At 37.2% G+C, this 27,287-nt stretch overlaps 1 protein-coding gene across 1 annotated transcript in view; it reads left to right on the top strand.

Moving 5' to 3' along the window:
- Positions 1 to 27,287, top strand: part of LOC149574804 (copper-transporting ATPase PAA2, chloroplastic) — a 223,313-nt gene that overhangs the window by 87,222 nt on the left and 108,804 nt on the right. Inside the window, exons 6-7 of the mRNA XM_089814630.1 lie at positions 11,251 to 11,415; positions 11,938 to 12,048. Of these exons, the coding sequence (XP_089670756.1) occupies positions 11,251 to 11,415; positions 11,938 to 12,048 (276 nt within the window). The remainder of the gene's footprint in view (positions 1 to 11,250; positions 11,416 to 11,937; positions 12,049 to 27,287) is intronic.

Raw genomic sequence — 27,287 nt, 5'->3', positions numbered from 1 at the left:
AAATTGGTAGATGTACGGATTTCAGTAATTGGTGTATGGATTCACCATACGGCTTTTGAATCCCAGTCATCGTCTAGACTTTATAATAAACATGCAGTGGCTGTGTACGGATTTGTTCATGAGCAAGGTGTACGGATTCAAAAAAAGTTTCAGCAGTTGGTAATATCTCAGTGTATGGATTTTCGTCTATGCATTGTACAGTTTTGTAAGTCACCATTCAGATGTTTAAAAGTCTATTTACCATGCGGAGGTTGTAAAGTTTAATTGCCGTACGACCTTCCTAGGCAACACATGGTGTACAGATTAAATACAGTAAGGGGTTGTACGGTTCCCATTGGTTACAGAGAGTGTCTTCAACAGTGAATCACCATCCATTTGCCGTATGGATCCGTACGCTTGGAGAAAGAAGAATATAATAATTGACCTACAGGAATATGGAGTTTGCAGGCAAACGAAAGTGGAGAAGGCAACTAGAACAGTTTGAAGTTGAGGAGGGCATGAATATGTCGTGTGCAGGTAATCAGAATGAAGGCACGAGCAGTAGCAAGCAGAAGCGTAAACCTACGACACTTGCAACAGCGGAAATCACACGACAAGCTATACAATTCGAGGGGTTGAGTGGTATAGATTGCAGAAGATGGTGGCAAGAAACCCTTGATACACATCTAGTAAAAGCTAGCATCAGAAGAGCATAGGTAGAATGGGCTATTCAAATGCCTGTTTTTTGCATTCGAGACTATGAAGGGTTCCTGCGCGCCATGATTGAGACCTATGGCAGAGCTTTACGAAGGAGCACATTTGAGTATTTAGACAGGGACTTGGTGGTCTCATTCAAGCAGTTGATTTCACGAGAGTCTTTGGTATTCCAGGGCTGCAGGGCAAAAAGGTTCAATCGAAGAAAATTTCTAAGGAGGTAAAGCTATTTTTGATTAGATTGGTGTGTGGAGATATGACGGAAGCAAAGCAGGTGGCATTGGCTGCGACATTGAAGGGGAGGGGTTTAAAGTAAACAAACATTCAGGAAGGACCATGGCGATGCCTGATGGACTTGGTCAAAAGCAGGCTTACGGGATCATCTAGGGCATCCGATCTCATTTCTACAGGTGTCTATGATGAATGGAATAATGAACAAAAAGGTTTACGATTGGGCGTCCGTGCTGGCTGAGCGTATGCATGAGTTCATGACCGTCCAACGTAAGACATTCTATATGCCTCACTATGCCATTGGCCTCTTCCTTGATGCGACAACACAGATGATTCCAATAGATGAGTTGGAGGCAAAATCGGGACCACTTGCTCCTGGAGAACCCCCGATCATGTGGTGGAAGCACTTGGATACAGCCACGGGGCAAAAAGGTGCTGCAGGACAGAAGAGGCCTCGGGTGGACATGGGGGGTGGTGATACGGACAACGGCCGTCAGGAGACATCTTCGAAGGAGAACAGTGTAGGGGACGAAGAAGGTGAAGAAGATGATGAGGAGGAGGTTCAGGTTGTCATGGCTACCCCCTTGTTGTTTCTGTGCAGTACAATTCCTGTTAGTCCTTGTTTGGTGTTAACAGGTCTGCGCATGGCTCACATTCCAGGGTTTGGATAGGCAAGGCGGCCGGTTCTAATGACCGGTGCACCCCAGCAGACAGTCACAGTAGCAACACCATGGCAGCACAGGGTAAGGCCTTCTCCTGGCTGGCTGGGAGTTGGGTTTGCCGTAGGGTTTGCTCAAATGACAACACCTGTCAGCCGAGGGACTTTTTCAGCCCCTACTAAAGCACTTCCGATAGCAGCACCCATGACACTTGTTGTATCTCAGCCAGCAGCTGATGTTGCTGTAGCGCAGCCAACAGAAGTCCTGTAGCACAACAAGTAGGAGTTTCCGAGGCACAGCCAGCAGTGGAAGTCACTGTAGCACAACCAGCAGTGGAAGTCACCATAGCACAGCCAACAGGAGTTCAGGAACCTTCAAAAGAGAACGTACCAGATGGAGGGGAGGAGACGGTCATGGAGGTAGTTGATCTTCTAGCACCGGAGTTAGCAGAAAGACATAGTACTTTGGGTGTACACTTGGACGTCGTAGGATCTGATGTAGTGGTGATGGTGGATGCAACACTTTTGGCATCACCAGAGCGTGATAGAGAGAGTCGCATTGGGGAGGTCAGTAGTTTTTTGAGCACGCGGTTCCACCGTGCTCTGACTCCTTGGATGGCTTATGTACCGATTTCTACACGAGATGATATTTTCGAGGTAGACACTCAGCCACAGGTAGCACAGCCCGTTCCGGATATTGGACCGTCGCATTGTACTGTTGAGTGTATGGCTGACACCGTGGAGATGGTGATGCAGGGACATTCATCAGCACAGGAGGCAAGAATGAAGGAGGCATTTCTTGCCGACTTGCCAGCTTGAGCCTCACGAGCTCGTCAGGTGTTGGATTCCATGGAGACTCAGGCATTGGATTCGATTGTGAAGGAGCTAGAGGGAGTCATCTTGTTCATGTGACTTGGATGCCCAGCTGCCTTCATGGTCTGTTTTGAGGAGCGAGGTTGGCCGGATGTAGAGACTGATGAGATGCTTCAGGACTGGACCCCCACGGCGGGTTTTGGTGTGGACAGCCGGGTTGAGGTTTTGTTCTAGGAGATAGTGAGGTTGCACAAGCAGGCGTACTACACTCTTCAGAAGGCCCAGGCAAATCAGGTAGCAGTTGAGAGATCTCGGGAGGAGTCAGCTGCTAGGTTGGCTTCAAAGAGAGCAGTCTGGGAATCTGAGAGGGCGGCCTGGCAATCCGAGAGACAAGCCCTGTTAGCAAAGGAGTAGTTGGCAGTGGAGAAGGTGCAGGCAACAGCAGACAAGGAGAAGGAGATGGGGGAAGTTGGAGCGATGATGCAGTTCGTGCTGGAGCTTCAGATGGAAGCGGAAGCGGAGTTGAAGGTTCGGAAGGAACAGGTCTACAAGCTTCGGGCTGAGCTGAGCAATCTAAGAGCATGGACCCGTCCCCCTGCATAGCATCTTGGTCATTACTTGCACAATTTTGTTGTATCGTCGTCAGGAGACGACTGCTTTTTTTGGGGGGGATGATGTAGTCGGTAAATGAATGTAATGAGCTGACGGGTAGGATAGTATATATTAATTGTTATGTAGCCGACTTGTGCCCGACGGGTTCCTTCGGGAACCTTCCGAAAGGCCCTTCGGTGAGTATTTATACCCCCCTTCGGGAAGCATTGTAATCATCAGATATCATCAAGCATAATGTAATGTTTTGGCATATGCGAATAAAGGAAGAAGTTCTACTGTTCTCATCTATTATCTGTATGCATTGATTTCTTTACCCAGTACGGTAAACAAGTGGCGCTACACACAATTTCAGTGATATTGCTCTTGTTAAGAAACGTGTTTAGATATAGTGAAACATGAAGGTTTTGGTGTTCGAGTAGAAGGTGGTACTACTTTAGTAAGCATGCATAAGGTTCCAAAATTAAGTATCACTCTTGGTAATTATACTGTAACAGATGATTTTTATGTGGTTGATTCGGCTTACTCTAATGTTATGTTGGGCATTCAATGGTTGATAACCTTGGATAATTATTCATAGAGTTTGAAGCGTCTGGAATTTTCTTTCAAAATTAATGGGAAAAAAGGTAATCCTTAGAGGAATAGTGAACGGAGGTCCCCAGGTTGTATCTGCTAACATAATGGATGCCATTTTCCATCATGGTGATGTAGCGTGGTTAGCACAATGCCTTATTTGTACTAAGGTGACAGGTTTTGAATCTAAACATTATCAAGATGATTTATTGCAGATTTTAGATTCTCATAGTTTGGTTTTTAGTGATATACCCCCACGAGTTCCTCGAGATAGAGTGTTTGAACATGCTATTGAGTTGGAAGAAGGGGCAAAGCCAATTATCACTACTCTCTATAGACATCCTAAGGCATGCAAAGATGAAATAGAGAAGGCCATTAAGGAGTTACTAGATATGGGGCATATCAGGCCTAGTTCAAGCCCATTTGCTTCTTCAGTAGTGCTGGTCAAAAAGAAAGATGGGACACTTAGCATGTGTAATGATTGACAAGCAGTTCCAATTTTGAACAATGCACATACGAATCCGTTGGCTAAAAACTATGTAATTCACTAAGATGACACTTAACGAAATTGTGATTTTAGGAAACGGTATAATGAGATAAATCTCTCCTCTCAACAATAGGGGAGGTTCCCTTCTTATTGTAGGTGGCTTCATAAGAGACTTAGCTGAATTTAAAAAATGGGGGGTTGACTTTATCAATTCCTCTTTTTTAGGAATGATATGTAAAAAGAAATAATTGCAAACTTAACAAAAAGTATCTACTGTTATGGTAACAGTGGTGGCTTAGTGGTTGGCTTAAGAACAACTCCTATGACAACATTTATAAGTATATTTGGTAGATTAAGAACAAGGGCCTGAATTCTCATGTGATGAATATGATTTGAGAAATAGCCAAAATAATTAGCAAGGCGCAAAGTCTCTTTATTGATCGGTAAAGGTGCAAAGTCTCTTATTAATTATCCAAAAATTGAAATAAACTGAACCTCAAAGTCTTTAACTCTTTGTAGTTGCAGCCACTCTTTTACTATCATAATCTCTTTCTTGGAAGCACAAAGTCTTCAAGAAATTAAATTGAATGTTCAAATGATTCACACAAAACTAATGCAACATAAGAAAACATTACTCAATCTCAAGATTTGCAACACATACTTTGGAAAATCTTGCTTCTTTTATTCAGTACTGAAATGTTTTCTATGAAACACAAACATTTCACAATGCCAGATTTTGAGGCATAGCTTCCTCGCCTAAAACAAAAGATGAAAAATATACAATGAGCTCTCACTATACAGGAAAAGAGGAAAGAGAAAAGTAGATAGAAAAGGGGAAACCGTCAACCAATTTGACTTATTTATTAACTACCTATGAGTTGTTTAATGTTGCAATGCCTAATGCACTTGCAACCTGATTGCATGAAGCGACTATACAGGTACATACTTTTTGGTATTTACAAAGTGTTTTGCTTCTACATGCATTCCATCATAAAATCTACACCTATTCTAGAAATCATAGAAAAAAATGTGTCTAGGAAACTTGAAATTTAGACACATAAACTCCCCTCCAATGATAATGCTGGCCTTTTTTGCAGCAAACATGGGCCTATAAAGTGGATGCAGCCCCTGAGAAATCAAGTGCTGCTCCCTAGTGATTGAATGCAGCTGATAATAGACTCCATGCTGCTACAACAATCCAAATGCCACTCAATCGTGCATGCATATAAGCATCAAACACATTCTTTGATGGCAGAAATATAACCCACTACGACAGCCATTCTTATTCCCAACGCATAGCAATCAATTCCTTGCACAAATACCTCTTCCAAACCCTTGATCAATCTGCAGATTAGTAATCAGATTTGGCACAATTCATTGGCACAATAATCACTAGTTCAAAGTGCAATTCTGCCAAAAGAAGTGGGTCGTTCTCTTAGTAACAATGCTCAAACCCTTGGAAAACCGCTTAGAACAAAATATCAAATGCATAAGAGCGATCAATTCATCTCTAGAAATTCGCTTTCATAAATGATGAAGCTAAGAAAGCTTTTTCCATATGCTAAACGGCTACTAGCTTCAATCACACACATTTCACTTAAATGAGATTGCTTTTGGTTTCATGTTCAAACTTTTTAAATATATTAACTCCATGCACTTTTTATAATTAATATTGGACTCAGGCTTGTAAGTCAATTATTTAAGTGAGATGCAGTAATAGCCCGACCAAAAGCATACAAACAAGGATTGATGAAAACTAGCGGAGTAGAGAAATTAAAACCAAAATTCTATGGTCCATACAAGGTCATAAGGAAAATTGGTGAGGTAGCCAATGAATTGGAATTGCTCGCAAATATTAGGATCCATAACATCTTTCATGTATCATGTTTAAAATAGGTTATTGGACAACAAATCACTCCATGCAAAGAAGTACCTCCACTCAATGACGAAGGAAAGCGTATCCTAGAACCGTAAATAATAAAAAATATGTGAGAAAAGAAATTGAGAAATAAAACCATTTCTGAATGTTTAGTTAAATGGAAAGGTCTACCGGAAGAAGACGCATCTTGGGAAGGAGCTGAAATCTTTGAACGCCTGAACCTTAAGTTGCTTGAAGACAAGGGAAATTAGGAGGGGTGGACTGTCATATCCCCCTAGCTATAAATAATATTTTTTGTTATTATTATTACTGGATAATAAAATAAAGGAATATACAAATGAATTTCATAAATTCAAAATAAACAATTAATGAAATTTCATCATTTTTAATATATATATATATAAAACTGGATTTCATAGAATGGTTATTAATTATTCAATAAATAAATAAATAAATTGTTCAGTAGAGAGAAACTAATACAATGGATATTAATAAATAAATTATTTAACAATTAATAATTGAATTTCAATTTATTAATACATCAATGAAGCAAACAAATTATTAAACAAGTCATCGAACAACACAAGTAGGTATCGATAGCCTATGTAACAAGAATGGTGGAAGAAATAAAATACACAGTCAGGAATTTTACCGTCCACGTCAGACCATAATGAAATATTAAAATCTCATCAAACCCTGCAAACGTAATCACAATAATAAACAAAAGGTGCATCTGCCGGAAACTGTTCCATAGTACTGTTTCAGTTGGACCACGAACATATATAATAAGGACTGGTGAATTCAGAATGACATTGATCAGAAAGAAGAAAAGAACCCTCAATAAATAAGATACCTGGACTAATATGCCTATTTCAGATAGGATCTGCTTTGAAGGTGATCATTTGCAGGATTAATAAATTATTTAGGCTGATACTACTTCCGTCTGGTATAACTAGGCAAAACGACAGTGCATAACTAACACAACAAATTACTCTAAATCATTTATCTAGCTTAGACATATTGAGCTAAGTGTTCCACACCTCCTATTATTATATTAGTGTATAATATCAAAGTCATTAGAATACTGACTTAGAAGAACAAGGCATAGTTAAGGCTTGTTTAATCCAATTGATAGGTCATTCCGAGATGGGTAGGATTGACGTCCTTGTTGTTGCCTTGAGGATTGTCCAAGACAGGATCAAGTTGCCTCGAGGTCATTCCAAGATGGGATCGTGGGCTTGGATCCATAAAAACCTTGAGGAAGGCCATTGATGTTGGATTCAAACAATCTTCCTTGTTCCAACACTCTTCTAATTCAGTACTACAACTGAAATAGATTAAATCTTCTAATCCACAAATAGATTATTATTTTTCAATCAAATATAATGGTTTCATTCATAGACGACTCGCTAGGGGACATTACATTCCCAGCTACACCACTAAAATTGGAAACTCACCCAACTGACTTACTATAAATAACAAGTCAACCACTAGATACCCTTAAAACAAGCCATTTGACCACGAGGGTCGCAATGACGAGCTAACATAACCAATCTTCCAAATCCTACTAAAAAGGGGACATCACAATTTCCTCAAATCCAACAAAGATCTTTCTCCATCACAAAATTATAGTGCAGGCAAAGAGTGAGAAAATATTGAACACCAACACATCTGCCTCCAAGGCTTCAAGGCACACATTCTCAAAAGAATCACTCAATTCGTGCATTTTTTTAAATTCCCAATTTTTTTATTCTGATCCAGGATCTTTACTAGACCTGCTCTAATACCATGTTAATGTTTTGAATTAGAATACATAAAAGGCAATGAACTGAAATTCAAACATAGGATAACAAAGAACATATATATTTATCTTGGGAAAACCCTCCTACTCAAGGGTAAATCCCAACCACAACCAAAAGATACTCCTTTATTGATTTCTGAACCCAATTACAAAAGTTTCTTGATTATGATCGATGACACTAAATAGTCAATCAATAACCCTTATTTTTCTTTTTAGATTGAACACTTACCCTATAGATATAAGAATGAATGACAATCACCAAAATCTTCACAGGACTAGTTACAAAATAAAAGAATTCCATAAAATGAGCATAACGATCTTTCATAGATTACATTTACAGTTGCAATATGTTAGTTTCAGCAATTGCATTACACATCATTGATAATATCCTCGTAACATTGATAATAAATTCCAGCATCAACCGATGACTCTTCCAAATCATGAATAGATGAAAGACAACTTAGGATGAGACCACGATGCCAAGTCATCGACAATACAGTGGTGAATTACGTTGAGAGAAATATATGAAGGAACACAATAATGATCAAGCAGCTTGACCATGAACGAGAATCCACACGATAACTCAGCTAGGTGGTACAGAAACTAAAGGATGTCGTTACACATATTCAATGAATACGAGCCTTTCTCAATAGAAACACCTACCACTTGGGCCCAACAATATCATAATCTAAATGATTTCTCTTACAACTATGTAAAAACATTGACATGAGCTAGGGATTAAAAAATGGCAAGTGATAAAGCTATGGACATTGGTGAGCTACAAGCTAAATTTTTAAAATGGGGAATCCTTGCAACTTATATAAAAGAGATCTTCAATCGTGTCATTTGTAATGGGTTCTCGATAGATTGTACAACTAGTGTGGTTATTTCCCTCTTTAAGAGTGTAGTTATCAATAATCCATCTAATTGCCACACTATTATGGCTAACTCACTTTTTGGCAAACTTTATGGGAGCATGCTAGAGTGTAGAATCAGCAGTTGGGCAGAAGATGAGAGAAAAAGGGAAAGCTGGTTTCAGACCTAGATGTTCCACCATTGACCATTGCATCACTCTTTGGCATGTAATAGAGAAAATGAGACACCCAGGGAAAATGACGAAGATCCTTTGAAACAAGGATAAGCATAGACTAACATATTTAAAAAAAAGAAATATATAACAATAGGCATACAACAATCATAGGATCACAACGAAAGACTTAACCATCTAATTAAAGATCCCCAAGCATTCACTACTTACCAATGCATACTTTCCATCGAGGTCAATTAACCACACAATGTTCATTCCATTATTAATTATACTAACAATAGGTATGGGGCTCATTTTAAAGTTCAAATACGATTTCCTAAGTGATTAAGCCATACAAGTTCATTTTTTAGACTAAAACATAGAAGGAATAAGATAACATCAAAATTGACCATGGAACAACCAATAGGTGATCTTTACCGAATTGGGAAGAAGCAATTCCCAAAAAGGCTACCCACAACACCAAGTTACATTCACCGAACAAGTAGGGAAATGCCTGTTCTTTGAGTAATGATAATTGTCTATCAACATCGTATGAGAAAACTCCAAGACACATGCGATAACGTGGTGAAACTACACACAATACTCGTATGACGAAACTGTTATTTGGGAGCGATGAGCTTTAGTATCTCACGATACAACTCCAGGAGCTGTGTGATACAACTCCCAATTTTGTATGATGAAATATAAGGTATCATTTCATCGTACGAATTTTTACCCTTAAGGGGTTCGACCAAGTACCTAGATTCAAACTAGAAACCAATCTAATCTATAATGTAAATCAAACCTCCACATCAGGTAGTACCGGGTACACACTTCTCAAGGAAGAGGCACTTGATAGCATCAATACAACAAAGTAATATAATGAGTACATCTAACATACCATTCTCACATATACATCTATAAACCATCACAATGGCGATATAACATCAAGTACAATATGTGCATACATCGAAATACCTAAATAACACATAATTACACCACCTTGGGGGATGGGGGGATGACGGAATGGGGGGACAAGTTTCTGGGATGGGGCAACAGAGGGGCCTTAAGCTGGGGAGGTGGGGGGACAGTGGCGGGGGATAGGAGGGGGTGTGTATATATGGTACTTTAAATGCTAGTTATGAAAAGATGTATTGCAATATAAGATATAAAGATGTAAAAGAGTAAATACTTAAACATTGGATGAAATTGGAACATCAAACATTGAGGATAAATAGTCGAATAGACAAATAGTCAACATCGAGACATCCCTTATCCTCGACAGAGGTGGCGGAATCTGGTGGCGCCGTTGGGGACGAGGGGGACAGAGTCCCCAAGTCCCCGGTGTGTCCAAGTCTCCAGGATGTTGGGCAAAAAGGGGGGGGATGCGCCTCCATGTTACTATGAAATAACAAGAGGACAAGAGGAGAGAGAAGGTTAAGGCAAGGTCCTGCAACTGGAAGAAGATCATCCCTGTTCTCTGATCCCCAATAGTGGTATAGGTAGCAATGCCTCCCAGCCACGTGAAACCCTTAGGCCCACCCCTCCGTGCTCATGGAGCTAGCAACTCGACAATAATCAAATAAGACGAATCATACAAGGCTCACACAATGCAGACAACTTAGTGATCATGAACACAATATTTTGTCTCAATATGGTACCATCTTGAAGGCAAACAAAATGCACAATTTATTTAAAGAGCTTAAGATCTACCAAACTTCTTGTCTTTTGGTCAAGATACGTAACAGAAGATAGGACATGGAAAATAATATGGAGATGGTTTAATGTTGTGAGCTTTTGGTTCCTTACACTGTTTGGTCTCGAGGATGTCATTAAAATCATTCATTCAAATCTTTCAAGTTCACTTTCTGGTGTCATGTGAAATTCAAGTAGCGATTAAAAATATCATGTCTAGCGAGTAACATCATTTCTTGAGATGTTACTTTGATGAAGATATTTTTAAATGTCACTCAAGCTTTAAGTAAGCATCAACCAGAATTTCATTTTAAAGTTTATACTGTTAATCCCCTTACACGAGGTTTCCCACTAATCTTAGAATTTAATGTGGAAATACCCCTAGGAAAAGCCATATTACACAAGATGATCAGATATTTCATTAATGATCATATTAAGACTCATCATTGAGGAATTTTGTTAATTGCAGTAATCTTTGAAGTCTTCCCAGTTTTGAGCGGCTTTTAATTTGTGAAAATGTTAGTTGTGATGTTAGATAATCTTCAGACTTTATTTTTGGCCCCATATGCTTAGCTCAATACCTAGCTGTTTGAGTTGTTATTCAGATTCCAATCTAAGAATCATATTGTTGAGTCTACATGTGTGGTTCTTTATGAGAAATGGAAGCTACAGTTGCCTGAACTGAATTCATTGCACAGTAATTTGATTTTAGGATCCAACACAATGTATAAAATATAAAGGTATATTTTTTGAGTCCTGACAAATGTTTTACTGCCTTGAACAGTCTCTAGTATCTTCTCACTCACGTTTGGTAGTTCCTGTGGATGGTGGTGTTCAATTGACTAACGAGGTTCTTCCTAATGAGGCTGCCTGTTTTGAAGTACCAACCAATGAAATTCGATCTGGAGATTTTGTATTGGTTCTTCCTGGCGAGACTATTCCAGTGGATGTATGTTGAATACTGAGCATTTTTATTTTCTATTCAGTAAAAAAATATTCTTTTTAAATGTATAAAGCTTGTGTTCACTTGTGGAATCCTTTGCAACCATGAACGAGTTGGTAACTTCTGATCACACATAAGCAAGTGGTCAGTACTTTCAAAGAAGTCTCCCTTGTATAATGACTACTAAGTTTCAATTTGTATATAGTTTTTTAATGGTTTCATTTACAATTGTTTATCATATAGATGCATCTTCCATCTGTTTTTCTAGGAATGAAATATACTTCATAGGCATTGATGTGAAGAAGTCATTTTAAAATGTGGAGTCACTGAGTGTACTGCAATTATTTGCTTGATATCCAAATTTGCTTCCTTTCCATGATCCAGAATTGGACTTGGAAAAAAACATAAATCATCATAGTAGTTGCTTTGCATTTTGTGGTTTATTTCATTGAATCATTACAGCGGATTGTCTCAAATTTCAATAGTTTAATAAAAAATACTGATGGACAGAAGCTTTAACCATTTCAGGGGAAAGTGGTGGCAGGTAAAAGTGCTGTGGATGAATCTATGCTGACTGGTGAACCTCTTCCTGTAAGAAAAGAATGCGGCCTCACTGTTTATGCAGGAACTGTCAACTGGGTATATTTTCTTGTAATTGTCAGTCTTGTTTATTGAATATATGCTACTATACTCTCTTGTTTAACTATTATTTGTGTTTTTGTTTGTCATGTGCGCACATCAATAAAATGGCTTTATTGGGCCCCTATATAAGGAATCATAAGTATACTTAGAGGTTTTAATAGGCTTCTGAGTTATTGGAAGCCAGTTGAGAGCTACCATGATTTGTTTTAGTGATTTGTTCCTTATTTATATTGTGCATCTGCTTTGATGGTTGACATTCTTCTGTCGAGAGTTGAGGATATTTTCAAGATTTGCATATATATATTTAAAACTTCTATCAGTCTCTAATTCATGGTTTTCAGTTTTCTCTTATCAAGTGATTACTATTATCCCTTTCTTATAATTCATTACTTGAATCATATCTGTGAGAAGATGATACAAGTGTAAGCAAACTATGCCCATAAAGTGAAAAAAATTAAAATAGATTTATTTCCTACTTTAACCCTTTGAGGAGAGAAATATCAGATATAAGATCTTAAACCATTTCAGCTGTAAAACACCTTGTGAACAACACTTGGAACTAAGCTAGAATGAGAGAAGAAATCAACCATACAAATGAGAGCGACACAAGTATACAAGTGGAAAACCATTGGGCTTGAAAAAGCCTAACACCTGTTGGCTAAAGGTTTTGGAAGTCCCTAAGATTACAACTTACAAAATTGTATTTTTAGGAAACATATAGTGAGATAAATCTCTCCTCTCAGCAATAAGGAATGCTCCCTTCTTATCACAGTGGGCTTCAATAGAGACTTAACTGAAATTACAAAATGGGTAGTTCTTTTAATCAATTCCTCTTTTCTTAGGAAAGATGTGCAAACAAATACAACTTCAAATTCAACAAAAAAAAATCTATTGCTGCGATAATATTGGTGGCTTGGTGGTTGACTTAAGAACAACTCCTAAGACAACAATTACAATTATATTCTATAAATCAAGAACAAGAACCCAAAGTATCGTATGACTAATTTGATTCAAGAAATGAACAAAATAAGTAGTAAGGTGCAAATACTAATTATCCTTAAATTTAAATAAAACACTCAAACTGAAGCTTGAAGTTTTCAGCTCTCACTAATTGCAGACACTATTATACTATAACAACCTCTTTCCTTGAAGCACAAAGTCTTCAAGAAACTAAACAAAACGCTTGAATGATTCACACAAGAGAAGCAAACAAATGAATTCAAGAATGATTAACTAATGCAACGTAAGAATACATCAATTAATCTCAAGATTTGTATATCAAAGTTTGGAAAACATCTTCTTTTATTCAATTCTAAACATTGTAGTATGAAACACCAAGTCTTCAAAATACAAGATATCCCAGCATAGCCTCATTGTCTAAAAAAAAAGGTGTTTATTAACAATGTGTCATGTCCCCATTTTAAGATACAGTTTAATAATAATTAGATATTGCAATATTATTAAATAAATAGTGATAATAAAATCATTTATTACAATTAATATAAAAGTAAGAAATAGTAATTAGTTAATTTTTATTATAATATAAATAATAACATACATATATCTATTAGGCAGCAAGAGCCTGCAACACAATGGTAAATTATGAGCCTCTTATTTGAGAGGTCTTAGTTCGAGTCTACTCAAGCTTAATAAAAATAAAAATAATAAATTACAACATATAATAATTAATCATAGCTTCAGCCTCTTATTGCTAAAAAAAAAACATACATATATCCATTATCAACAAAATATGATTAAAAAATTAAATAAGAATAAGATTACAATGAATGAACAAGTAAATAAAATTAACTATAAGATAGAATATTGTAGAAAGTTAGAAACTATGCCACCTTTCTAAATAGGATTTATTAATAAATGTTAATTAACATAAAATAAATAAGTAAATATATAATATAATATAGAATAATATAAATTAAGTGAATCTAATGAAAAGTCAAGAGATATTTAATGAAGAGATGTGACTCCTTCAAATTAAGATATAAAAGTGAGGAGAGCACATTTTAAAGGGAATGGAATAGGAGGAGATAGGAGTAAAAGAAGGATTAATGGAAGAGGAAAAAATGAAAAAAAAAGGTATTTTTTCAAAAGGTTGAAATGATGAGAGGATGCGACTCTTTGAAAGGGCTGTGATTATGAATGGTTATGTCTTCAAAAAGGTTGTATTTATAAAGTGTTGTGACTCTTCAAAAGGGTTGTAATTATAACATGTTGTGACTTCTCGAAAAGATTGTGCTATGAAGGGTTGCGACTTTTTAGACGGACATAGATGACAAATAAAATATGGGAGGATTGGAAAATAATTATATTCAAGAAAGTTGGGCTGCAGAACCATCATAGTAGAAAAAGTAAAAGAACTAAACTAATATATATTTTGAATGAATGTTGAGAATTAAAAGAATATACATTTTGTGAAGGATTTTTATAGTGTGGAACTAAATAGAACTGAAAGTATGTTCATTTGATATTTTTATATAAGAAATAAATGTAAATCATTTGGTAGATAAAATTTCAATCAATGCTTGATAATCATGCTTGAGAAGAGAACTTTCTTGTTCTCATAGAGACCAAGTAAGAACTTGTTAGAGGGCATTCATTAGAATGTTGAATTTATCTTAAGAGAACTCAGAGATTAGAGGGTATTCTTAATTGAATGCCAAGATTCCAAATTGGAACCTTGAGAGAGATTTGTAGAGAATCTTTAGGGATTGTAGTGGTTAATCATATGGATATGTTAGAGACAAGAGGCTTGGTTAGAGGTGGGATCTCTACCAAGTATGTATTGTTAATGAGTTTATTCATTAATAGAGATCTCAAAGGCCTTAGAAGGTGCTCTTAAGATGATGGCTACCTAACTGAGAGTCATTCTCATCGGAGGGTTAGGTAAATCCGAGTAGAGTCTCCTTCTAAGGATTAGGTGGGTTTAGTAGGAATATTCAACCATACTCATTTACTTTGTTCCACGCTTATCTAAAACACACTTCTTAGGAAGCTCCTTATCAAATAAGCACACATAATGCCTAAAGAAAGCATCATGTACCCTTTTGTAATGCATTTGACTCTGTTTTAAAGACAATTGATCATAATATTCCCAAATAGGTACAAGTGATCTATCTCCCTTGGCCGAGAGGCCCAAAATATGACCCAAGGGAAGCAATGATATAGAACATGTATGGGTTCATATGAAATGTACATGTCGAAGAAACTTGTGGCAGTTGTTCACAAGATGTCACTTATCATCTCACCCCATAACACCATTTTCTTTGACCAAATGATAAAAGAGATGTACAGATACCTCCAAGGCTCAAAAGTCTTTGATTCCTTGAGACTTGGAAGGCGACTAAGCAATTTAATAAGATTATAAATTTTATCCTTAAATTTTGATTGAGGCACATCCTTTGGCCATCGAGTGAGGTTTAGCCGTTTGTTTATCAGCCAGTGATTATTGATGTATCTAATGCCACATGCCTATCTTCATTCCATCATTCCAAAGCCTTCCGCTTATTGATATTAGTAACAACTAGATTTGGTGGAACTTTGAAAATTTGACCTTAAGTTTAAGAATCAAGGCTTATAATGGTGGTTCCATCTTGACCCCTAATAGTTCTAAATGTCTGATCAAAGTTTCTGGTGCATGCTGATACAAACTTTAGTTCACGAGTTGCTTGTGGAAAGGTAGAGACCAAGTGTATGTGACTTTTCTTGATGTTACCATGTTCTCTATTGTTGCAACATCGACTCTTCTTAGAAATTCGTCCATATGCATATGAGCAATACAAATATCTCTAATCTCATCATTTCATGAGGTAACTTGTGAAGATGGTTTTGAGTTGTGGTATTGATCATATTGAAACTTCATCTTCTATTTCTCTTTTCCCTTGGCTGGGATAGCTTCTCTTGACATGGCGATTTGGTGCACATGAATAGCCAAACAAAAGACCCACACATTATAAATTCCTCTTTACGCAAACCTCACCCAAGCAACCAAATATATAGATGTTGCCCCTATTCTTGAACAACCAAATTTTGGACTTCTGCATTGAATCTAATGAGTACTTTTCAAGAGTTCCCAAGATAAGTAGTTATGTAACTCCAATAAAAAACTTGTTTCTGATGTTGTCATGAATTGGTTAATGTGTGCGACATTTTTACCAGGCTTTTAATTCATTATTGAGTACCCAAGTTTAAATGATTGGTTCATGTTGGCAATGTCTAAGTTCAATACCTGGTGCCAAATTGTAAAATGCCCTATATATCATTTTGGTTATGCTTTGAACTAATCTTTTGTATTGGCCAAAATATGAAAAAAATCAAAATCGTGAAATTCATAAAGAAATAGGGGAAACCATTTTATGAGCATAGCTTTGGTACCATCCCATGAAATGTGGCAAATTTCTGTGCTCACCCCTTCATTGTTTGCAAGTTTTTAGTGCTTGTATTTTTATTGATCACTATTCAAAAGCCATTAAATTTTTTCCCTTGGAAATCTTTCCATGAATAAATCTGTTTGGGTAGTCATCATCTCCCCCCCCTGATGACTTGCTAATTTCAGATAAAATTACCATGCAAGTCAAAAATTATCCCTATTTTTTTTGAAGTGAGTGTCAAGGTTATAACGGGAAAAATATCAATAACATTTCAAATAAATTTTTAAAATTTTAAATTGATTCCCATTTGACTCTCATTTTAATTTTTGAGGAGGAAATTTCACGCATTCCTTAATTTATTATTGAATATACATCAATATTTGTCCACATAGAAATACAAAAATGTTCTGCTCCTTACTCTAAAATGCTAAAAGGCTTGATTGCTCAAAAAATTGAAATTTTGAACTCCCATATCCTTTGTTGCTCAAAATCTTAACTCTCCTCCAAAGTGACCAATGTGCATCGTAGCTCCAAAATCCTAATTTTCATACTCCCATGTGGCCAACATACCTTGTTGCTCCAAAATTTCAACTTTCCTACCCTCAAGTGGCCAATATGCTCCATTGCTCCAAAATACCTATCTTTTGTACTCTTTTATTTGGGCGTATTTGAAATTATTTAAAGGATTTGTAAATGTCGATGTTGTAGTTTCAACTTCTGTTGCCAAACATGCAAACTAATATGTTTTCATGAATGTGAAGAGAGCATCTTGAAGACATAAAAACAAAGTGTGGGACCATTGATAATGCACAAGATTTTTTTGTATGAATGCCTTCATGCTTATGATGATTGTCTACCAAACAACCCATGCCTTTTGGACCATGGTATTTGTGTGGACATATTTTCTTCGTGCATATAGGATTGTATATCAATGCAAAATGTTGAAGAATTGGTAAGGCGTGTGAGCTACAAGAGTTTTGGAACAGGAATGGATGTATGTCGAAGCACAATGAAAAGTCATTTTTATTAGTTAACATAGTTGGAAATACTTTGGTAAATATGCATGTTGTTGTCCTCAATTTGGGTATCACAAAATTAGGGCAACCCTACACGATTTTCTCATGGATTCGTAGGTATCCTTAATGTTTTTGATGTATTGGATATTGTGTCATAAGGACAACTTGTCACCCTTGAATATTGCACTTTTTGTGCATCCTTTTTGATTTTTTCCATCAAATTAATTACATCTATGCTTGTCAAGACGAGTTTTTCTTCTCTGACTACAAGCATTTTTGGCAACCTTCAAGTCTTTACTTCCTTTTTCTTGTTTTGTGTTTTGTTTTTATCCTTATTTTTGCCCTTGCCCTATGATTGTAACACTTTTAATTCCCCCCATTTCGAGCTATCTTAAGCCTCAAACGGAGGTGTCTAGGTCAAGTTATTGAGGAATTAAGCATGTTGTAGGTGGGGTTGTCCGGCCTGATTGCATATCCTTATTAAAAATCCCTCAAAAGTTGGTTCTTAATTGATAATTACGCAGATTAAAAATGTCATCTACATGTAAAGTGGGTTTAGAACCCCATCTTAAAATTTCACATCATTCTAAGAAGTTTTAAATATAGCTTTTAATGATTTATTAATACCATGGTGAGTTTTTTTCATTCCTTTCACATATTTCTTCATTAAGAGTATAGTTGTTAAAGTAACTCAGATCGTTTCTGCAAATCTCTAACTGTGACTTGCAGCAAAATCTTTGACAATCTTCCTCCTTCAGCAATGGTTAATGTACTGGATTGCTGTATAACAACAGAGGTGCAGGTGATAACAATAATATTAAATAATATTAAATAATACTGATATTTCTCTGCAGGTACTCGGATGCCTTGGATTGATGCTTTTCCCTGTGGCAGTGAGCAAGTATATATATAGGCAGTGAAGGGCATGACTCCGAAGAGTCATTTCCCTACGTGGCCAAAAGCCATGTAGGGACATGCCTCTTCGGAGGCATGTTAGTTACTAATAACTGCCCAAAACAAGTTTATAATCCACCGCCCGATAATACAGCAAGCACTCAATAGTAATCAACACATGATAAAGGCAAAGCACAGGGTATGACACCCTAAACAAGCAAGACATTAAAGTCGCTGATAACATGAAGCCCGACCAATATAAGTTGGTCAACAATATGCTTTCTTTACTGTCAATAATCCTGATGCATGACAGAGGTGTACGCATACGTATATGTATGCATACATTAATATGGATATATGTACGTATACTTATATCTCTGTGGTGCATAGCAGACAACGGTAGCATAATTCTGATGCTTATATCTCTGTGATGCATAGCAGATAGCAGTAACATAATATAGATGCTTATAGCTCTATGATGCATAGCAAACAGTGGTAACATAAAAGATTCATGTTTTGCTTCTTCTGATGCTAAACATTAACAATAGTTACATGTAAATTTAATAAACTTAGATACTTTTCATGCAATTAAGTGGGTTTTTAACTTTTTATTCAACATTTCATGTCATCACATATGCAAATCATCTTTTGAACTCCACTATCAATATATTTTAAGCCCCAAGTCACAAAGGTGGGGTTTTCAAATGCAAATAAATATGTTGAGTTTAAACATATACAAAGTTAAAAAAAAAATGTCATTAGAACCTTGCATATATCAAACATTGTTGACACATGTGAAAGGGTTGAAAATGTGTATTTGCATATGCAAAGCGATTCAAAATGCTTGTCATTATTAAGTTAAATATCGATTTTTAGGCAAGATGCATGTGCATTTTGAATAAAAATGCCCATCTTTATTGAGTTAAAGGAAAAGTGCCAATTTTTAACACAAATGCATATGTTTTTGTTACTCACAAGTCCATCCGTACTCATTCTATAGCAGCGTTTTAACTCATAACTGTTGGGCGATGATTTTTTCATCCTTTGCACATTATTCTTGGCATGCAAATTCATTAGAAAAGTGCGTCATTGCTCACTTCAACCTTGCATTTGGATATGAAGAGCTTGGGTGGCGATTTTGAAGCCCATTACATATACAAAAAGGGTAGTTTCATCTCCAATAAGGTGTTTTGGGTTGGGGTGATTTTACACCCGTTTGCGTGTCGTTTTAAGCCAGTGTTTTGTTGGCTAAATTTTTGTAAGTCACTAAGACTACAATTTACAAAATTGTTACTTAAGGTAACAGTGTAGTGAGATAAATCTTTTTTTTCATAAATAGGGGAAACTCCCTTCTTACTGTAGGTGGCTACAATAGGATTTTAATTGAAATCATACAAAGGGGTGGTTCTCTCAATTTATTCCCCTTTTTCTTAGGAATGATTCACAAGTAACTACAATTTTTAACTCTACAAAAATCTCCTATTGCTACAACAATACTGGTGACTTGGTGGTTGACGTAAGAGAAACTCTGAAGACAACAATTAATTATAATACTTTGGCGGAATAACATCAGGGGCCCAAAGTTTCTTGTGATTGGTTCGAGTTTTTGGTTGAACTAAAACGCTTATCAAGGCACAAAGTTTCTTGCCTAATGTCTTTAAACTTAAATACCTCAAACAAAAGCTCAATATCTTTAGCCCTTACTAATTTGCAGCCACTATTAACTATAGTAATTCCTTTCCTCACAAATTGAAAACTCAAATGATTCACACAATGAAGCTATTAAATGAATCCAAGAATGATTAAACAATGCAACAAAAGAAAAAATTATCCAATCTCAAGATTTTGCAACACAAAGTTTGGAAAATTTTGCTTCTTTTATTCAACTTTGAAAATTTCAGTTTGAAACACAAAGTTTTCAACAATACAAGATTCCAAGCATAGCCTCCTTGCCTAAAAAAAAAGATGATAACATACTATGGGGTCTCTCTCTTTTATATAGGAAAAGAGGAGAGAAAAAGGGAAACCCTCAATCACTTTGATAGATTCAATAACTACCTATGACTTGTTCAAAGTTGCATTGCCTAACATACTTGAAACCTAATTGCATGAAGCAACTGTATAGGTACATGTTTTCCTGTATTTACAAAGGGTTTTTCTTCGACATGCAATATGTCAGAAAAACTACACCTTTTCCTAGAAAACATAGAAATGAAGTGTCTAGGACACTTGAAAGACATCTTCATAGAGTATCAACTAGCTTTCCAAATGTCTGTAGGGGCTCTTGTACAATTGCAACATCTGGTTCACCGGTATGCTGTGCAATGATGGTCACTTTCTGAAGATTTCCAACTTGCCAGCATATCTATCACGTTGAAGTTGAAGTCATCAGTCTCAAGCTATAGACAAATAACTTCAGTGAATTGCGTTAGGGTATGCTCTTCATTGATCAATTCACTATTTTCAGCAGAAATCTTGCATGATAAAATATTTATTGATCTCTCTCTTTGTTCTTGCCTTGTTCTATTTCAGCTTTGATCTCAATGACTGGTCCTTGTTCAACTTGTTCTTTTTTGACCATAAGATGTAAATAGTCATAATAGATCTTTACAGGAGTGATGATGTCATAATCACACAAACATCGAGATCAACCTCTGTCATGCTTCTCCAGACTTCTAGATCTCCATCCAAAATACTGAGCTGATGGTTGAATGACAAGTGAAGTTCATTCAACGCATTTTCTGTTTTCTTTCCATTCTTCAATACTATGTAGGCATCCCAAGCCACTTGCACACCTTGCGATTCTATGCAATTGCTCCACTCATCCACAACCTTTTCTTTTTGTTCCACTTGCATCGCATGCTCCGAAGTGATAGGATCAATTGGCAGAGAAGAGGCCTTCATCTTCTCTATGATATCCAGAAGTCATGCGTTCTCCTCTTTCAACATGTTCTCCCACATTTTCTAATTCTTTTGTGTGAGGAGGTTGACTACATTTTGCACATCTTGTTGACAAATTAAGTGTGTCTGTTTACCAAGTTTGAAATTTGTGAACTAGTAATCTGTGGGCAACATTTCTTCTATGGGTTTGTCAACTAGAGGCTTAGCTACCTCTGCATACTAGACTTCACCATCTTCATCCATGACCCTTGAGACAATTTTCGCCTTTTGTTCTTTGGGCCCTTGGTTCTAAAAGCTTGTCAAAAATCATGGTCCTTAGGTGTGATTTTCTCTTTCTTACTCTTCTGAGTGATTACACTTAACCATGGAGGAAGAGAAAATGAAGAGGATTTCGCCACAGATGTGATAACCAATGTGGATACCAAGTCAAGTTGTGCAATTGTGGTCACAATAGGTGTTTGAATGATGACTAGAGTGAGGTTGTTATGAGTAACCTCAACTGAGAATTGCTCGAATTGTGCTAAAGTGGTATTGAACATCGCCATAGATAAAATTGTCATAAAGGGGATAGTCATGGAGCATGTGTCAAACACACTCTCTGTCATGTCCCCATTTTGGAGGCAATTTGATTTAATTAATTAGGTTGTCCAAAATAATGAATATTTTATGAGGATGACTAATTAATTATTTTAATTAAAGAAATAAGTGGTATTAAGTTAATTATTTATAAAGTTATCAAATAAATAAATATTAAAAGGTAACTTTATATTTAATTAATTTAATAAAGTTACTTGAATTATAAAATATTTTATAAAGTCACTTAATAGATAAAATAAAATAATGTTCTAGAAGTTTCTGGAGAAAGTGGAGAAAAAAGAATAAATAGGGACCCCGAGCTTCATTCTGATCATCCAGTTGTTTATTTCTCTCTTGACATCAAATTGTGATTCAGTCACATAGTCTATTGTGGAGCCAAGTGGTTTCAGATAGTCAGTTGATTTTTGGGAACGAAAACTCCCTTGGATTTGCATAACTGAGGAAGTGAAATATCTTCTGAAGGGTTGCACATTTGGAGATAATACTTCAGTCACTTCAGCTAGGGCATCATTGGGCCTAAGGCCATTTTTCAGCATTTCAGCATTTCAGGAGGCATTTTTAGCAGGGCCGAAATTATTGGAGGTCATTTCTAGTAGGTCTAAAATTATAGGAAGCCATTTTAAAGTAGAACCGAAAAAGCAGGCCGAAAAAGCAGTTCGAAAAAGCAGTCCGAAAAAGCAGAACTGAAAAAGCAGGCTGAAAAAGAAGCTCCGGAAAAAAAATCCGAAAAAGCAGTTTGAAAAAGCAAAACAAAAAAGCAAATCCGGAAAAAGCAAGTGGAAAAAGCCGATCAGAAAAAAAACAAAGCAGAAGGGGCAGCATTGAAGAAAATTATTGCAGCCATCTACAATCAGGTTCTTCACTTCTCATTTGGCATATTTTCTGAGAAATGTAGGTTTTCAGCTGAGTACAAAATATAGCTTCAGCACTTCACTATTTCACATTGTACTTGTCTTTGTTTTCCATTTGGCATTATTGGTATCAAAGGAAAGCTAGGATTTTGCAATTGAAAGAGCATTGTAATTTTTAGACTATCTATATTGCAAACCTAGAGTTTGATATCAGCTTATTAGTTTGCATGCCAATTGTTTGACAAAATGTCAATCGGCTGTAAGTTCTCTTTTTGGCATAAATAATGTTATAATTTTGCATACTAAGTGTTTATATTAATGACACTTGGTTGTAAGTGCATTAATGCCATCTTAGGTTGCATCCAAAGTATTTGTCATAATCACTAGTTGCTGTAGCTGCATATTGCAAGTAGTTAAGTCTCATATTTGTATTGGATATTGTCAAAATTAGTTGCACATTCATGTTAGGTCATTGTTTAGACAATCTGGAGTTTTTTTTGTAAGCATTCTCTTTGATGCAAATCGAAACAAGAGTCATTGCAGCAATTTGAAAAGTTATATCAGTCATATGACCCCTTGTATGCAAAGTGTTGGACAAAATTCTTCGAGCCTTCAATCAGCATTTTAAGGTCGGAATTGAGCAGGATTATTACAATGGTATTAGAGCTTGCTTGCAAAGTGTTTGACGAAATGTCAAACAACTGAAGTATAAAGATTTTTGGTGTTTGAAGAAGTTATAACCTATTGGGGTTATTCCAGTGGTATCAGAGCGGTTTCCTGCCAGCTTGATTGGGTTATTTTAGATTGAATTCAATTATCAGTATGGCTTTCACAGGAGACAAGGATTTGGAAGAAAGAATGCACAATGTAAAGAAGAAATTAGATTGTCCATTTCAGCAAACAGAGGACCTTCTAAGAACTTTGGAGGAGTTGGAAACTTATTTAGGCAAGTTTGATCAGTCAAGACCCGATGCTATGCAAACAACTTTATCTCCAGCATTTGGTTCGTTGGTTAAGCCCCGATTATTGAGACATCATGATGAGGTAATAAGACTTACAGCTCTCTTTTGCATTAGTGAAATCATGAGGATAATAACTGGCCTTGATTCTTATGACGATCAAATTATGAGAGAGATACTTCATGCCATGGTAAAAAGCTTCAGAAAGTTGGACAACATCCGGGACCCTTATTTCACACAGAGGGCAAGATTACTTGAAGTATTTGCGAGGTTGTAGATTTGAAAATATTATGCTGGCAATAGGTTGTATTGGTGGCATTCGCAGGATGTTTAATACATTTTGGAATATTATGGACGAGTTTCATCCCAGCAGGGTATTGGCATCAATGCACTCCATCATGTTCACAATCCTGTTTGAGGAGGAGGATGAAATTTCTAAACTTTTGGCAAAAGACTTATGGTATGTTTGGACAAAAGAGAGGAATTTGTCACCTATGGCATGTACGTGGTTAAAGAGCCTGATTGATAAGCCTAAGGATCGTACCTTCCCTATGACAAGCAAAAACTTGTATGAGGAGTTTAACAGACATGCGGATTTGATACAGAGAGACATTAGCACATCTTCAGATAATGGTTTATTTGCATCATCTTCATAGGCAGAAGCGATTACAGATGTTGTGCAGGTTGAGCCAGTTGCATCAGAAGGTGATATCACAAGCACACCGGATTGCGTGATTGACACAGATAGTGATTACAGTACAATTGGGCTAGATGAAGTTACAGCAGTTGGGGATACTGTCATGTTTGAGGCTAGTAGCTCTTCACTTGGTTTGGCAAGCCAGCTGAAGACAAGGCACAAGGATATTGTCGTGGCTTTATCTCATCATGACAGGATGCATGGATTGATTGAGAATCACATTTGGATGATTCAATTGCAGGAGAGACAGAAAGGAGTCACAATAGGTTCTTCTTGTGTTGACTTACAGGCGATTAGGGAAGGAATGGGAACGATGAAGTTGAGTTATTTACATCTTCTATCAGATCGTGACCATCTTCTTAGCCTTGTCGAAGACTATTCAAATGCCTTGAGGAGAAAGGAGGAGGAAGTTGACAAGCTTTCTCGTGAGCTTGAGGACACTCGAGCTTCTTCGGTGAATACTCCATTGGCATTACAGGACTGGGAGAGACATGGGGATAAGCATGTCATGGAGTTGAGTTTAGTTTCATCTTGCACTCCTGATACTCAGCTTTCTACAGCACGTAAATCATATGTGGTCGTTGATAATGTTGTGAGTTCATCTTGCATTCACATCCAGGATACAGGGACAATGTCAGACAGGTATGTGGAGTTAGTTGGTATTGGTCATATTACTCAGCTAAGGAGTTTGCTTGAGTTACCAGCTTATTCTAGTTTATGGATATGGACTTGAGATTGTTTCATTGGCGTTTGGGATTCAATTGACTAGAGATCTTTAACACTTTTTGGTAGCAGTGATTGTTTGGGTGCTATCATGGATTTGATTAGCAGATTGCACGGTGTTGTCTTTTCTTGTGCCAACAGCTTGTCCGATGTTGGTATTAGTTTTTATACACCGGTGTTGGGCTTTGTTCACATATCCAGTCGACCATTCTTGCTGGAATGTGTTGATGATCTTTCATATTTGGCAGTGTGTATAGATGAGTCCCAGGATCATATTGGCATTGATGACATCCAGGAGGATGCAGTGGGCAGTTTTGAAGACTTAGTTTCCTTGGCAGTTTCTTTTGGTACAGAGGAGTTGGATAGCGGTGCTACAGTTTTTGATACTCCGTATGTTGATATGAGCTTTGGAGTTGATTCCCAGGATATGGATGGTAATACTCTAAAGACTAGTAACTTTGAGGATACTCCTTTAGACAGTGTGTCAGAGGAGGTTGGTAAGAGACAGTCTAGCCAGTGCCATCATGTGTCTAGTCAGTTGAGAGTTAGTGAGCGAGACATTGCTATAGCTTGCCAGCATTTCGATGCTGCTCGTCAGTTGTTAGCAAGTTATGGATGGGGTTCTCTTACTAGTGATGAGCAAGGAGGCAGTTATCTTTCCTTGACAAAGTTCCACTCTTTATGGGAGGCTATCCGGATTCTGAGACAAAATTATATGCAATTGGTAGCCGACAGAGATTATCTAATGGAGTGGGGGAGTACAGCATACGATGCATTATTGGCCAAGGAAGATGAGGTGAGTGAGCTTACTCAGCAGCTTGAGGTGACTTCTGAGATTCTGAGAGTACACAGTTGGCTTTCGAGGAGTCACAATTTCATTTGGCTAAGGTGACCATGGAGTTAGAGCGACTGCAGTCTTTACCAGATTTTGTACAGTCACAAGCTGTGGTGTCTGGTGATCCGAGGATGTCCATGGTCGAGATTGTCAGAGACAGTGGAGATGGGGATGCATCCATCCTTGATACTAACATTGGCATATCGGGTTCGTTCCCACTAGAGTCAAGTTCAGTTGAGTTGGGTGCTGCAGCAGATTGTTGTGGTATGCTTGACATGGTGGTGGCCTCTAGTACTGATGGCACGGATACTAGAGATGTTGTATCAAAGATCATGTGTGATGTTGGTGAGCCGGCAGTTGGCATGGTTCCTGCTAGTAATACTACTCCCTTGGTGATATCTTCGGAGGTAGTAGTTAGTTCCAACATGGTTAATGATTGATTGCAGTTAGTTTCATCTGGATTGCAATCTGAGCCACTGACTGAGATTGGCGCATTCTATCGGCATTACACTGTGAGGTATACTCATCAATTTACCTTTGATGACCATGTTGATGAGATGATGATACAAAGATGTACTTTGGTTCCTAGTGCTTGTCATTAGTTATGGGACGGTTTGACGCCACGGGATGAGAGTTGTGATGGGCATGACATGGCGATAGGTTCTGCGGTTGACAGCTTGATAATACATGACTTAGAGCAGAAATTTGGGACTGATGCTTCAATGGTTGTTGTTATTGATTCTACTCCTTTGGCTATGACATCTCCTGACTTAGCTGGTGATCAGTCACAGTGGGTTGTATCACTTGTTCATAGTGAGCTATTGACTGAGGTTGGTTCTTTTTATCAGCATTATACTGTAGGGTATGTACATCAGTCAGCCTTTGATCCTTGTGTTGAGGAGTTGATGGCAGACAAATTTGGTTTGGGTTCCATTTCTTGCTGTTTATCTTGTGATGTCTTTTCACCATCAGCAATGCATGGGAGTTATGGTTATGAGACAGTGGCCGATGATCTGCAGAGTTGTGTTGACTGCAGGAGTTGTACAGTGTGTGGATTCTCCATACTTGGTACAGTTTCATTCGGGAGCGTTCACCATTGTTGCAGAGTTGGATTGTACATTCCGTATAGGCCAGTGGGATGCGTTGATGGTATTTACTGTGTTGGCAGTTTGATTTGTCCACTTTACTTGGGTTTTGATGTTCTAAGAGTTTGTGTCTCGTGGGTTTCTGAGTGTGGCAGTTGTGATTTTGGAGTTTGGTTGAGCTGTAATTGTCAGTTTGATTATGGATTCCTCTTGGTTATATTGCAGAGGATATTGCAGGAGCCTATGTTAATTGATAGTAGTATAGTTCATGACTACATTTGGGATCCAGGCGG

Source organism: Cupressus sempervirens, chromosome 2 (genome assembly GCF_028749045.1).
Source record: "Cupressus sempervirens isolate cs-2001-9-10 chromosome 2, ASM2874904v1, whole genome shotgun sequence".
Taxonomy (NCBI): Eukaryota; Viridiplantae; Streptophyta; class Pinopsida; order Cupressales; family Cupressaceae; genus Cupressus; species Cupressus sempervirens.
The sequence above is the reverse complement of the archived record's forward strand: the minus strand, read 5'-3'. Positions and strand labels throughout refer to the sequence as shown.